Below are 12,931 nucleotides of genomic sequence, written 5' to 3' on the forward strand. Positions count from 1 at the left end.
TTTAATTTTTTAATTAAAAAAATATTTATAAAAATCAAAATTGTAATTCTTTAATATCTTTTTTATCTATGGATAAAATTTTAAAAATATCATATAGTCACATAAACTAATTACTAAACAATGATATTTTACAAAGAAATTGAAATGAAAATGCGAAATTTTGGAAAAATTGCTATTTATCAAATTTGAACTGATCCCGATTGAAAAAAACCCGATCCCGATCAGAATTATTTTAAAATTGAAATTTACAAATAAACTGCAGGTTTTTTTCTAAGTAATTGATATAAATTATAAAGTTAGTAAATGACGAAAACATTTTACAGCTAAACAACCTGAAATTTTTGCAAAATTCTGATTCATTCTAACTTTATGTGATTTCGTTCGGGATCAGTTTAATTACAATCGGGATCGGTTCGATTTTAAAATTTTCCATTTATACTTTAATTTCACTATTTGGTTTCAATTTCTTGTTGAAATATGATTGTACACAATTGTTAAATGCGAGTAACAGTTTATCTGCAGTTTTTATCGATTGATTTAAAAAATATCTACAATCCTTTTTTTTCATTTTCATAAATATTTTTTTTACAAAAATATTTCAAAGTTTATCTGGCCGTTTTTGATATGTTTTTATAGATAATTGTATTGTGCATTAATTGATAACAAATTTTTAGCTCTAATATATCTTGTTCGCAGCTAAAACGATGTTTCCGGTTTCTATAAAAAAATACAAAAAAAATCATATAAAATAATCAGAGGCCGATATAGGTGTCATTTTTGAATAATCATTTCTCAAAGAGAATTCTTCATCGGTCCATCAAATAATGCATTGGTGTGTCGAGCCACCTTAATGGGAAATGGCGTTTCTTATGTTGTGTATTGTTATGTCATGCATTTAATTGGAATCCAAAAATGATAGCAATCGGATGTATGTTCATATAGCGCAAACAGTTTTCTGTGAAAGAGGTAATTTTACCAGGAATACGAGATGTAGTTTTTATTGGGTAAATTGGGCATGGCTACTCTTAATGAATGCCGTTAAAAAAACTCGTGTAGCGAATTTGCTGACCCGGATCAAATCCACTTAATTTTCTTTAACGTACAAATTAATATTTTTTGCCATATTTATTTGGATTTTTCTCTAGTTATGTACATTAGAAAAAAAATTCCTTTAACAATTTTTTTTAAAATCAAAATCCTTCATTTCTGATGGAGGCCGTATGCTTACTTTTTCTGACTTGCTTTAAAGGGACTTGGACACGATTTGAGATCAAAAATTTTATTTTAATTTTTTATGTATAAAATGGTTTACTGGTGCATTTTAAATGATTAAACAAAATATTGAATGTTAAAGTCAAGTTACAAGTGAGATACAGAGGTAAGAGTTGGTTGTTATGTAAACAAAGCTCGAAGTCTTATAGTTGTTTACAAAATATATAAAGTAGAGATTTACCATTTCTTAGACAAAATGAGATGTTAAAAACAATTTAAACCAACTCAATATCTTCATAAATAATAGTATCAACAAAAGAAAGATACATTTGATTGAAACTGACACTAATACAACAAGTATGTAAAAAATGACAATATTCGGGCTTTGTTTTAAAAAACAAAGAATTATGAACTCTGTATCTTGCTTATAACTTAATATTTGACTTTCAAATTTTGACAAAGCATTATAAACTTTTATATTTATCAGTATAAACACTGAAAATGGAAAAATGAAAATTGAAAATTTTAAGTCAAATCGTGTCCAAGTCCCTTTAATCCAAATATTTGATACAAATATACTAGTAGTGTATATAGATAAAAGGCCATCTGTTGAAAATGTAACATATTCAGTACCACTATCCTATTTCAAACATGTTAGCAATGTCTTAACAACTGTGCTGCCCAAATCTAATTTTTTCTTTATATATAATAGCTATTGGTTAGAAACTGCCGTATAGCCCGTTTCTTGTTCAGTTGTAATCAATTCAAACATTCAAGAAAAACTCTTTGTTTAATTAAGACTGTAACAGTTGATAAGATAGAATCTTACAGAACTGCGACTGGAACTTGTCAATGTAAACTAAACTTTGAAACAATTTAATGTATGAAAAGATTGATATTTTCTTTTCCTGTTTTTTTTTTTAAGAAACCAGGAATAATATTTATTGCTTATTTACTGGAGGTATTCTCCACAAGCAGTCTTAGTGAAGATAGAGTGCATTCTTGTGTGTCGTGTACAGAATTCCCCAGTCGGAAGTATCCTGACCCAGATCAAATCCATTTAAATATAATCAACACATGACAAACTTTACAGATCAAGAGATACATGTGTTACAAAAGATCTATACATTATATTATTACATGTAAGTTCCGATATCTAAAGTAGAAATTACTGTAGCCAGAAATCGTATCGAAAATGGTCCAACTTTACATTGTTTTCGTTAAAGGTTTTAGTTTTCTTATGTATGTTCAGTAAATTTGAGTGTTTATCAAATCAAAATAACTATTCTATAACATTGGTTGAACGAGCATATTGGTATTTTTGTCAAATAAATAACCTATAGCTGGAAGTTAAAAGTGTTTCAGAATATCAAAGGACAATCCTCATCGTGTTTTTAAGATTAGAAAAATGTTATTCAGAAGAAACATTATCATTCGTGATTTTGCATCAGCTCTCTACACTACACTACAGAATGGCAACGAAAGCTTTAACGTATTATGATATCATAACATCATAGCAAGTTTACTTGCCTTGCAAAAATCTGAGAGAAAGCAGAATATACCAAGCCAATAACACTGCCTTCTATTCAGTTTTACAAAACCAACGCTCAAAGATATAACAAAATTTGAAAACGATCTCAAATACGCGATATAATGCATGTGCATGCATCTGAGGATTTTTCATAAATTGTTTTTTTTTCTTGAAAAACTAAGTTATTGATTTCTTAATTTTTTATAATTATTTATAGCATATATAGCACTTATCTATAAAAAAAATATTTCATTATTAATCTATGAAATATTTTAAGAAAAAAATCTTTTAGTTCAGGCCTAAAACAAATTTTAAATAAATAGATATGACTAGAAATGATTTTTCTTTTCACCTGGAAATGTTCTATGGGGGTCTAATGCATGAATACTCTTTATAAATGCTGTACACAGAGGCACTGTGCATTCTCGTGTGTCATGTACATAAAAACCCAACAGGAAGTGTGCTGACCCAGATCAAACCCTTTTAATTAGTTTTAACCCGCGACAACCTTTCAAGATCAAGAGATAAATTGGTGTAGCTAAAGATTTATAAGTTTCCGTCCGGATATCTAAACTAGAAGTAGGAACGGTACCGAAAATAGTCCAGCCTGTACATTATTTACGTAAATTTTTAGATTTCTTAAAATAGTTAAGTAAAATAGAATATTTAACAAATCAAATTAATTGTTCAAAATTAGTGGTTGATAAAACCTTTTGTTGATTTTCTGACCATATCTTGGAATAACTGGAAACCATAGGTCAGTGAAAGAACTAATAATAGGCAGAAGTCATGATTGTCGTTTGAAATTTTTCTCTCCAACTGTTATAAAAACAATTTCCTCAGTATCTCCTGTCATAGTATTTCAAAATGTTCAAACAGTTAGGTAATTATCTCCAAAACTTACTTATTAATGATGAATTGAGTTAATTTTAAAAGCCTGGTAATTGCTGGAAGTAATATTTCTTAATTGAAATTATTTTATCTTACTTTTACTTTTTTTCAGCTCTGATTCTACTTTTGACATTAAATGGAGTGTTTTCAACAAAATGCTCCTCAAAATCTGGATACCATTTTTCGACATCAGTGCTGTGGAACCAAATGGAGAAATTTGATGTAGATACCACGTGCCCGTGTGTTGCTATGACAACCACTCTTCCTCAGTGTCACATCCACCATCTTATTGTTCGACTTAACCACGTTATAACAAGTTTACAGAGGGCATACAAATTATTTGTAAGTACAAATTATGGTATGGGCAAGATCAAATCATTTAAAGTTTTGATAATTTTTTATTTATACCATTTTTTTTTTATTTAAGCAATCGACCATAGCATCCCCGCATCCTTCTCCTTGTACCAACATAGAACGCCACCACTCTGCAGCCCCCAGACGCCATCCGGAGTTGGTAAGAGTACCATTTTTTGTACCATTTGAAAAATAAACGTAACAAGAGTGCTGCCATGAGATCATTCCCTTTCGTTTCGAAAAGTTAACGCTTTTCGAAATTCAATGTTTGCGATGCAAAATATGAAAAATATACTTTAGTTTGAGTTCTATAATCGAGTAAAGTTGAATCTTTTCTTTTTTCTAAATTGTGATGTGTCGTTATTTTGACACAAAATAGAGTTTGTATCTACTCGACATGATCGAATTTTCATAGAAATATTTATCGGAGAGAGAAAAATCCTTACCACGTCATGTTGCTTGAAAGGATACTAAAACAACCCACACAACATAAGAAACCTTATTATAAACGTAACATGCCTTACATTTGCGATATATTATGGAGTACCCTGATAAAATATTGCATTTATTTCAGACCGGAGTCCTGTTGGAATCTTATGAAACAATTTCAAAAGTGACACTTGATGTCGCAATTGTTCAACATCACAACAATTCCAGAGTCAGAGACTTGCCGACAACAGACCTGGGGAGTGTCTTATGCTACATAAAACGGCTGTTGGTGACTACAGATATTCGTCCGTCGGTTACTACTCACACAGTGACCCTTGAACACAAGAACATTGAACAGATGGTTCCGTACACTTGCCAGACACTCAAAGACGCTTTCCATGTTCTAAGACAAGTCAAGTCCGACATTCTGGAAACGTTTTACAGTCGTTTTAGATGAATATTTAAATCTTTTTCAAATGAATTTAATATGTTATGAAGTACTGAGACAATATATTCAATATTAGGTGATAACTTTATTACTATGATATTAAAGACTGAGAATGCATGAATTGCTCAATGTATTGTTTTAAATCTTTTTTTAAATTAGTTGATTTGGCATGAAGAGTTGAGACAATATCGCGTTTTGAGAATTCTTTTTGATAATGATAATATTTGATATTCTTGAAATGTAATGCATGGATTACTCAATGTATTGTACATGTGTATAACTCTTATTATGAGCCAAAATTCTGAGATATAAACGTCCTCTGATTTTACTTTAAAATGATACTCTAGTTTAAATGGTAGAAATTATTGATATTTTTAATGAAAAAAAAGATTAATAAAAAATTTCTACCCGCATCTACTTTATTGTGTTTTCAAGGCGAGGGAGTTTTTAAAAAAATACATGCTTCTTTTCGCGAATTTACAGAACTTCATGATAAGCTTTATCTTAATCATTTGTACTTTTACGACAAGTATAAAAAATTGTTGTCTGTAGCATGGGCGAAAATTGAAACCACGCTTTAAAATAAACTGGATATCATTTTAAGTTACCTCATAACATAGGATTATTAACTCGCTGGTTCATTTACTTCAAAACGCAAGCAATAAGAATTTAAAAAATTAATAAAAGTGTACTCAGTATCGTCAAAGGTTTTAAATTCATTTAAAAAATTTAAAAAAAAAATATGGAATATGTGAAACTACGTTGATTTTTTTTTTATTGTGAAAAGGCTATCACTTCGAAGGCAAATCAAAAGACGCAGAGTTAATGAATTTTAATATAATTTAAAAAAAAAATAGCATTAAATTCTAACAGAAAATGGTTTGGTACATTAGATTAACATAGATGTGCTTCACTTTTAAAAAGTTCAAAAAAAAAATAAACACTGAAAAGAAATGATTGGCAAATATTTTATGACTTTTTTCTCTAAATATGAGTAGAGAATAAATCATGTCAATGTAGCACACGGGGTCGTAAGGTACAGTAAGACATTCTGTAGAAACAACAGTATCTGACCACCAATGACTAACTATCAAAACTGTGCCATACACCACCCTGCAATAGTTACTCGGGCTAGTAATGACAATGGTTTGTTGTCTTTTTCGTATTGTAAAGACGAAGCAACACAAGACACAGAGTAAAAAGAATTTGCATTTGAGTTTATATAAAAGCCGAAAGATATTCGGATGGGAAAGGAAATGTCGGACTGAAAAGGCAGACTAAAAAAACCAACTATTAGTAAGATAAAGAAGCAAAAAGTCATTATTCCTTCCTTATGTTATTAAAAGTGTAGGGATAGAATTGATTAATTATCATACAGTATCACTATAGTGTTGCTTATGTGGTAGAAATAGATGTAATTAAAATTCAGTATCTTTGATGATAACGTAACCACGAATGAAAACATGACATTAAAAATGTTTGAATCACCTTAAATGTACAAAACTGAAGGTTAAAGGTGAACAAATGTGGTTAAGAAAGAAGAACTGTCATGCATTTCCAAAAGCCATTGATGATTGTTACTATCTGATCGTTAAACTGTGCAGTACCATATCTTAGTTTAATTTATATACCTTTAATTTTAATCCAATGGCTCGGGCCACTTAATTAAAGACCAAAAATCCCTGGGTGTCGATCACTTTAAACACACCCTCGTGTATTTTATCTTACCTATATGATCCATTATGCTGCTGCAATTTTAGCTACCAGTCAACTAGCCAGCAGAGTATTCTTCAAGATCTCATAAAAAAGATGTGTTTAAGATGATTGATATTATATTGAGCATTAAGTTTTGATTGCATTTCATTGTGGTTTAAATTGCTTTTACTCACCTTCTTTGCATAATTTTTTTGATACCTTAGTTTAGTACGTGCAGTATATTAAGTTTCATCAATAAATGATTTTGAATTGTACTTTTGTATAATTATGGCTTTGGGTATATGCAGTTATTAAAAGGTTAACTGCCAATTCAACTGTCGTGATATGCGATGAAATAAAGCACTTTGAAATAGTAGAAATGTTCTTGGTATAACACATCTACCAAATGCACGATAACAATTTCCAGGAATACCGTTGAATGAAGAATAAAATCGTTGTTCTAAAATATTTTACAGCCCGATTAGTACTGAAATTTCAGTAAAACCACCTGTTTAGTTTTGAATAACAAATTCGTTATTTTGAAATAATCTAGACCTCTTGGCTAAAAAATGCAAGACGCTTATCTAAGTGATTGAAGCGATTGTTTCTGAGTGACATCTTTAAAATAGTTCAGTATGCACAGTCGATGTTTTATCAAAACGAGAAATTAACTTTTTTTTTTTAAAATTCTATATATCTTATTGAAATTAAATAATTCGAAGAATATTATACATACATGTATACTATGTGCAATGAATCATATTGGGCTGATGCTAAATTTGACATTAGGATTGAACAATTTTTAAAATGCCAGTATTTATTTCTATTGCCTGTAAATTTTACTTACTAGCATTGATTTAATGGCGCAAAAAACAGTCTGCTTAAATATTGGGAATAATGTACCAGATCTGGTAATAGTAATTATGTCAATGACTTTGACGAAATGGAATTTAACAATAAAAGCATTCGTGACAAACTCGACAAAATATTCATGTAATTACGTGCACAGCAACTATGATAATGTTAGAAGACCATATGTACTGTATTGCTGGACATAAATTTCTGTTTAATTATGCACTGTGATGGTTAAACATTAATGCATATAAAAAAAACATTTCTTTTCTTGAATATGTCGTGTAATTTGGTGAAATAAAACCGCTTTAAAATCTAAATCATAATGCAATGAACTTCAAGTTCATCTATTATTGCATTAGAGTCTATGCGTTGTCTTTGTGTTATCAAAAGATGGCAATTGATACAGAGCAAGATCTAATACGAGATATACAGAAACATAAAAACCCTGCAGAAAGAAGCTATTTGACCAGGAAATGTACGTTGCCTATTTACTGGCCGGGGGCTCTCTATATTAATAATACATTCTTGTATGTCATGTACAGACTTCCCCAGTCGGAAGTATCCTGACCTTGATCAAATCTGTTTAAAAATTCTCAACACATGACAAACTTTACAGATCAAGAGATAATGATATTGCTAAAGATCTATACTAGTATTCCCATATCTGAAATAGAAATTACTGTAGCTGGAAATCTTATCGGAAATGGTCAAACTTTATATCATTTTCATTAAAGGTTTTAGTTTCTTATGATTGTTCAGTAAATTTGGGTGTTAATCAAATGAAAGCATGAATTCTATTATAATGGTTGAACGAGCATTTTGGTATATTTGTTGATTAGGTAGGCCTATAGCTGGAAGTCAGTAGTATTTCAGAATACCAAAGGGCACTCTTCACCGTTTTTCATATTTTGGGGATGTTTTAACTTTACCTATTTAATTTCTTTTTAAAAAAAAACTTTTCTTTCTCCGTCATCACAATATTTTTTTCACCTCTGTATTGTGCATAATGAACAAAATGCTTTACAGCATTCAGATACTATTTGAATACTATTTTCCACAGCGATGGTATGGAACCAAATGGATAATAATGATATACCACTTTTTTGCATCCAAAATATTTAATAAATACTAGTTTTAAAAAAACATGACTATGATATCAAGTTTATTAAGGGGGAATTACAAATTATTTGATTCCCGTATTCACTATATAAAAGCTGTTTCTTTCTGATTAATCTAAAGATGTATGCATGCATATCTATTCTCTCAAACTACCATGGCAACCCAACCCTTTATCACTTTCCATACTTTCCTTGTACAGACATAAATCGGCACTACTATTATATGAGACAGCCCAAACCACTCAGAATAGATTAGAAAATATATCCACATGTCAATTTAAGACATTAACAAACCTAAATACAGGAAAGGTAACAAACATCAGCCTTAGGAAACACCATGCTGCAATGTAATGTTACGAGAATAATGCCTTTCGTATTCTGAGAAAATTCCTACACACTTTGATTTACTCATTGTTTAAAAAAAATCCATAATACCAACTGACGTTGTATGATTATAAAATTGTTTATTGATGGCATGATATATGTCCTCCTTCTGAATCTAAATTTACTTATAATAATTAAACATTTCTCCTTTATATCCATAAGAGTCATTATCTAAATTGTTATACATTGTTGACTCATTTTGTCAGGTTTTCAGAATTTTTACAATTTTCCTTAGCTTAGCGTACAAACAAGTATTTGAACAGTATATCAATTTGTTATAAATATTTATATAAATGGAGTTGAAACCATACTTTCGTTAGAAATTCTATTGAGATGAAACATAATCAGTCGTGATGTTTATTCTATCAATTAAAAATGATATAAAGTTGTTGTTTCCATTATTTCAACCCTAATATTTGGCAAAAATAGTCTTTGAACTCTGTATAAATATTTATGGTGCATGTACTTGATTCACATTACTTACATGTACTTCGTCCTCGAAAACTTTGAATAATAATCTGTTGAAAAAGAAAGTTTTCTCAGATCTCTTCTATACAGTATAGTATACGGTTATTTTGTTGAGAATAGTGGCAAAACATTTGAATAGGTTTTGTTGCCATTTCTTGCTCACTATCTGTTAAAAATTTCATTATATCTTTGCCATAAATAAGGGTAATCAATAATGGGACAACAACGACTTACATGACTATGGTAGACTTTGAAGTGATCTATACTCTTTATCTGTATTAGTAAGTTCACGCTGTTTAAAAACAACAAAAGCTCTTCTAAATACCAACACTGCAAATCTTGTATATACTCGTGTATATAATATTATATTATACGTCCCTGGTAAATCCCATCAGGTGCCATTTGATGCATATCAAATTATCACTATCAATATATGATCAATGTTTCAAAACCTCTGTAGTCAGTCATTTTTTATTGTTCATATATGGGTTACCAGTATGTGTCGATATTAAATTGAAGTATATGTTTGGAAAATATATATAATGAGCCTTAAGAAGGCTGCAAAAACTGCATCTCAATTACGATCAATTTAGGACAATTCGGTAAAAAATAATATGCATATCATTAAAATATTAACCAGTATTTTTTCTACAATGCATAAAAGCAACGGACTACATTTGTCTGGTAAAAATCTATAGGGAAATCATAATTTGCTTGGCAAATAATACTTCCTTCAATCCATAAAACAAAATTAATATTCACCTGATTAAATTTCTGATGTATTCTCTTTGGTGATTCAACTATATCAAGATTGATTACTAGATGAAAAAAAAATGTAGTTTCTTTTCACCCGTTCTATTGGGAGGGGGGGGTGTTAATGCATGAATAGTCTCAAGGAATGATATAGACATTGTGCACTCTTGTGTGCAATGTACAGAAATACCCAGCAGAAAGTATGCTGACCCAGATCAAACCCATTCAATTAGTTTTACCCATGACAACCTTTCAAGATGAATAGTTGAATATAGATAAATCGGTGTTTCTTAAAATTTATCATTTTCAGTCCGGATATCTAAAGTAGAAGTAGGAACGGTACCGAAAATAGTCCAAGCTGTAAATTCTTTCCATATTTTTTTTTTAGATTTCTTAAAATAGTTAATTTAAGTAAAATACAGTGTTTATCAAATCAAATTGATTGTTCTTAATTAGTGGTTGATAAAACCTTTTGTTAATTTTCTTACCATATCTTAGAATTACTGGAAATCAGTGCTAATGCTACCAAAAGACAGAACTCGTGATCCGGTTTTGGAATTTTTCTCTCCAACTGTTATAAAAACGATTTCCTCAGTATCTCCCATTATAGTATTTCAAAATGTTCAAACCGTTAGGTAATTATTTTTATAGTTAATTTATAAATGATCAATTCAGTTTATTTTGAAGGGATGTAATTGCTTAAAGTAATATTTCTGAATTGATATTATTTTATCTAACTTTAATTTCAGCTCTGATTCTACTCTTGACATTTAAAGGAGTGTTTTCAACAAAATGCTCCTCAAAATCTGGATACCATTTTTCGACATCAGTGCTGTGGAACCAAATGGAGAAATTTGATATAGATACCACGTGCCCGTGTGTTGCTATGACAACCACTCTTCCTCAATGTCATATCCACCATCTTATTATTCGACTTAACCACGTTATAACAAGTATACAGAGGGCATACAAATCATTTGTAAGTACAAATTATTAAATGGGCTAGATCAAGTTATTTTAAATTTTGATAAATTTGTACGTATTCATTTTTTTATTTTAAATTCAGCAATCGACCATAGCATCCCCGCACCCTTCTCCTTGTACCAACATAGAACGCCACCACTCTGCAGTCCCCAGACGCCATCCGGAGTTGGTAAGAGTGTTTTGTACCATTTGAAAAAGTAAGCTATCAAGCGGAGCCTCTCCGTTTGCTTAAGATATGTTCTTCAAATGTGTTGCAATGCAATATTATATAAATAGTGCCTGTTTGGGAGGGTAACAGTTGAAATTGACACCCCGAGAAAACCATTGTCATCCGACGCAAAGCGGAGGTTGACAATGGTTTTCGAGGGGTGTCAATTTCAACTGTTATCCTCCCAAACAGGCACTATTTATTTTGTTATACTGAATGTCTTTTTTAAAACTTTAAAGAAAATTTTACTGCTTTTATATAGGAATAACGTGAATTCTACAGCGAACCGTACGCGCATAATTTTCGCGCATGTAACATTTTTTAATGTTACCCGTTGCCAAGTGTGTTGCTAACGCTGAGGGTAATAGTAAATATTATTAACTGCGTCTTAACCAATCAGATTTCAGTATTTAACATGAAAGTATAACAAATGAGAAATATGCCATAGTTAGAATTCCTCAATCGAGTAAAGTCAAAGCTGTTTTTTTTTTAAAATTGTAACATGTTGTTTATTTGCACATAAAATAGATGGTGTAACTGCTCGATTAAATCGAATATCTTCAGAAATATTTCTACGATATCCTGGAAAGGAAATCCCTTCTACATCCCCGATGTTTGAAAGAATATTGAAAAGAATATTGAAACAATCGAGACAACATGAGAAACCGGCATCAACCTTGATGCCGGTTGCTCAATGAAAATAAAATGAAAATAACATAACATGCCTTATATTTGCGATATATTGTGAAGAACCTTGACAAAATGTTGTTTTTTATCTCCATTTATTTCAGACCGGAATCCTGCTAGAATCCTATGAAACAATTTCAAAAGTGACACTTGAAATCGCCATTGTTCAACATCACGACAACTCCAGAGTTCGAGACTTGCCTACAACAGACCTGGGGAGTGTCTTATGCTATATGAAGCGGCTGTTGTTGACCACAGACATTCGTCCGTCAGTTACTGCTCACACAGTGACCCTTGAGCCCAAGAATATTGAACAGATGGTCCCTTACACGTGCCAGACACTCAAAACTGCCTTCCATGTTTTAAGACAAGTCAAGTCCGACATTCTGGAAACGTTTTACAGTCGTTTTAGATGAATATTTAAATCTTTTTCAAATGAAGTTAATACGTTATGAAGTACTAAGACAATATAATCAATTTTAAGGTGATAACTTTATATTACTTTGATATTAATGATTGAGAATGCAAATTTTTCTTTTCAAATTTAGTTAATTCGGCATGAAGAATGGAGACAATGTTATGTTTTTAGTATTATGATTTTAATGACTTGTAATGCATGAAAAACTGAATGTATTGTAACTGTGTATAACTCTTATCAAGAGCAAAAATTCTGAGATATTGAAAAATAAAAATAAAATATTTACAATTCTACCTGCATCTACTTTATTATGTTTTCACATCAAAGAAGTGTTTTATAAGAATAAGATACCTGCTTCCTTTCACATATTTACAGAATTTTATGATATTTAGCTTTGCTTTAACAGTTTAATCATACTTTTATGACAAGTATAAAAAAATTGTCTGTAGCATGGGCGAATATTGAAACCACGCTTTTAATTTGAACTGGAATCCAT

General features: G+C 30.5%; 2 protein-coding genes across 2 annotated transcripts; both read left to right on the forward strand.

Moving 5' to 3' along the window:
- Positions 1-3,750: 3,750 nt before the first annotated feature.
- On the forward strand, positions 3,751-5,213 carry LOC128182409 (uncharacterized). The gene is made up of 3 exons (XM_052851024.1): positions 3,751-3,976; positions 4,062-4,148; positions 4,563-5,213. The coding sequence occupies exons 1-3, from the start codon at positions 3,842-3,844 to the stop codon at positions 4,872-4,874; spliced, it is 534 nt and encodes a 177-aa protein (XP_052706984.1). The 5' UTR covers positions 3,751-3,841; the 3' UTR covers positions 4,875-5,213.
- A 5,544-nt stretch (positions 5,214-10,757) lies between these two features.
- Positions 10,758-12,569, forward strand: LOC128182410 (uncharacterized). Its single transcript, XM_052851025.1, has 4 exons — positions 10,758-10,773; positions 10,888-11,117; positions 11,205-11,291; positions 12,122-12,569. The coding sequence occupies exons 1-4, from the start codon at positions 10,758-10,760 to the stop codon at positions 12,431-12,433; spliced, it is 645 nt and encodes a 214-aa protein (XP_052706985.1). The 3' UTR covers positions 12,434-12,569.
- The last annotated feature ends 362 nt before the right edge of the window (positions 12,570-12,931 follow it).

Source organism: Crassostrea angulata, chromosome 4 (genome assembly GCF_025612915.1).
Source record: "Crassostrea angulata isolate pt1a10 chromosome 4, ASM2561291v2, whole genome shotgun sequence".
NCBI classification, from domain to species: Eukaryota; Metazoa; Mollusca; class Bivalvia; order Ostreida; family Ostreidae; genus Magallana; species Magallana angulata.

Coding starts and splice junctions, on each gene's coding strand:
- LOC128182409 (XM_052851024.1), top strand. CDS start 3,842: ATGGAGAAATTTGATGTAGATACCACGTGCCCGTGTGTTGCTATGACA. Junction 3,977..4,061: donor AGAGGGCATACAAATTATTT/GTAAGTACAAAT, acceptor TTTTTATTTAAG/CAATCGACCATAGCATCCCC. Junction 4,149..4,562: donor CCAGACGCCATCCGGAGTTG/GTAAGAGTACCA, acceptor CATTTATTTCAG/ACCGGAGTCCTGTTGGAATC.
- LOC128182410 (XM_052851025.1), top strand. Junction 11,118..11,204: donor AGAGGGCATACAAATCATTT/GTAAGTACAAAT, acceptor TTTTAAATTCAG/CAATCGACCATAGCATCCCC. Junction 11,292..12,121: donor CCAGACGCCATCCGGAGTTG/GTAAGAGTGTTT, acceptor CATTTATTTCAG/ACCGGAATCCTGCTAGAATC.